This window comes from Buceros rhinoceros, unplaced genomic scaffold (assembly GCF_000710305.1).
Source record: "Buceros rhinoceros silvestris isolate BGI_N320 unplaced genomic scaffold, ASM71030v1 scaffold26588, whole genome shotgun sequence".
NCBI classification, from domain to species: domain Eukaryota; kingdom Metazoa; phylum Chordata; class Aves; order Bucerotiformes; family Bucerotidae; genus Buceros; species Buceros rhinoceros.
Window position 1 is genome coordinate 2,795 of NW_010425543.1, and position 907 is coordinate 3,701.

Genomic DNA, 907 nt, shown 5'->3' on the forward strand with positions numbered 1-907 from the left:
CAGCTCCCGGCTGGCTCCTGATGCCCGGCAGCCTGCGATGAGCTGCCCATGCCACAGAGCCGGGACATTTTCACTGTGGTTTGGGGCTGGGTGGGTGTCCTGGGGGGGGCTGTGTCCCTTCTTCCCCAGGGTTGGGGCAGGAGGGTGCCTGCTCCTCCTGGTGGCTGCAGGAGCACCAGAGTGGGGCCTGTGCTGGGGTGCTGCCCCGGCCGGGCAGGCGGTAACCGGTGCTGCTCCGCTGGCAGGAGAGTGCAGAGCGCCCGGCTGGGGCCGAGCCCCCCACGCCTGCTGACGGAGGAGGAGTACCGGCTCCAGGGCGAGGAGGAGACACGCAAGGCCCTCCAGGAGCTGCGGAACTACTGCAGGAGCCCGGATTTCTCTGCCTGGACCACCGTCTCCCGCATCCAGTCCCCCAAGAGGTGACGTCCTCTGGCAGCGTGCTTGGGGAGGTGCCACACGGGCTTCTGGGCGTCACTCTGTGCTGTCGCCTCTGGCTGTAGAGACAGGAGGTGGGGAAGGCCCTTGGGGCACGGCAGCAGGGTGTGCCGCGGCGGAGGGGAAGGACAGATAACGCTGGCGCTGAGGCACCTCGCCCCGGCTCCTCCCGGGGCAGGCCCTGGCAGGAGGGGCCAGGCACCGGGCACATCACGTCTCTTTGCGGCTTCTTCCCAGGTTTGCCGACTTTGTGGGTGGCGCCTGTCATGTCACCCCCAGCGAGGTCTCTGACCATGAGCACGAGTATGGCCTGGGGGGCGTCTTCATCGAGGAGCAGCTCTTTGAGGAGGATGATGATGATGACGCCTTTGACGGGACTCACAGGAGCTACTCCCTGACCCACAACCACCTGGATGCTGACTGAGGTCGAGGTCAGCTGTCCCAGAGCCAAGAGGCGAGGGGCAGAACCGTG

At 66.9% G+C, this 907-nt stretch overlaps 1 protein-coding gene across 1 annotated transcript in view; it reads left to right on the forward strand.

Annotated features, from left to right (window-relative positions):
- The window catches only part of TMEM194A (transmembrane protein 194A), a gene marked incomplete at its 5' end in the record, with an annotated part of 3,602 nt that extends 2,743 nt beyond the window's left edge, over positions 1–859 (forward strand). Inside the window, 2 exons of the mRNA XM_010141194.1 lie at positions 246–419; positions 673–859. Of these exons, the coding sequence (XP_010139496.1) occupies positions 246–419; positions 673–859 (361 nt within the window). The remainder of the gene's footprint in view (positions 1–245; positions 420–672) is intronic.
- Positions 860–907: the final 48 nt, after the last annotated feature.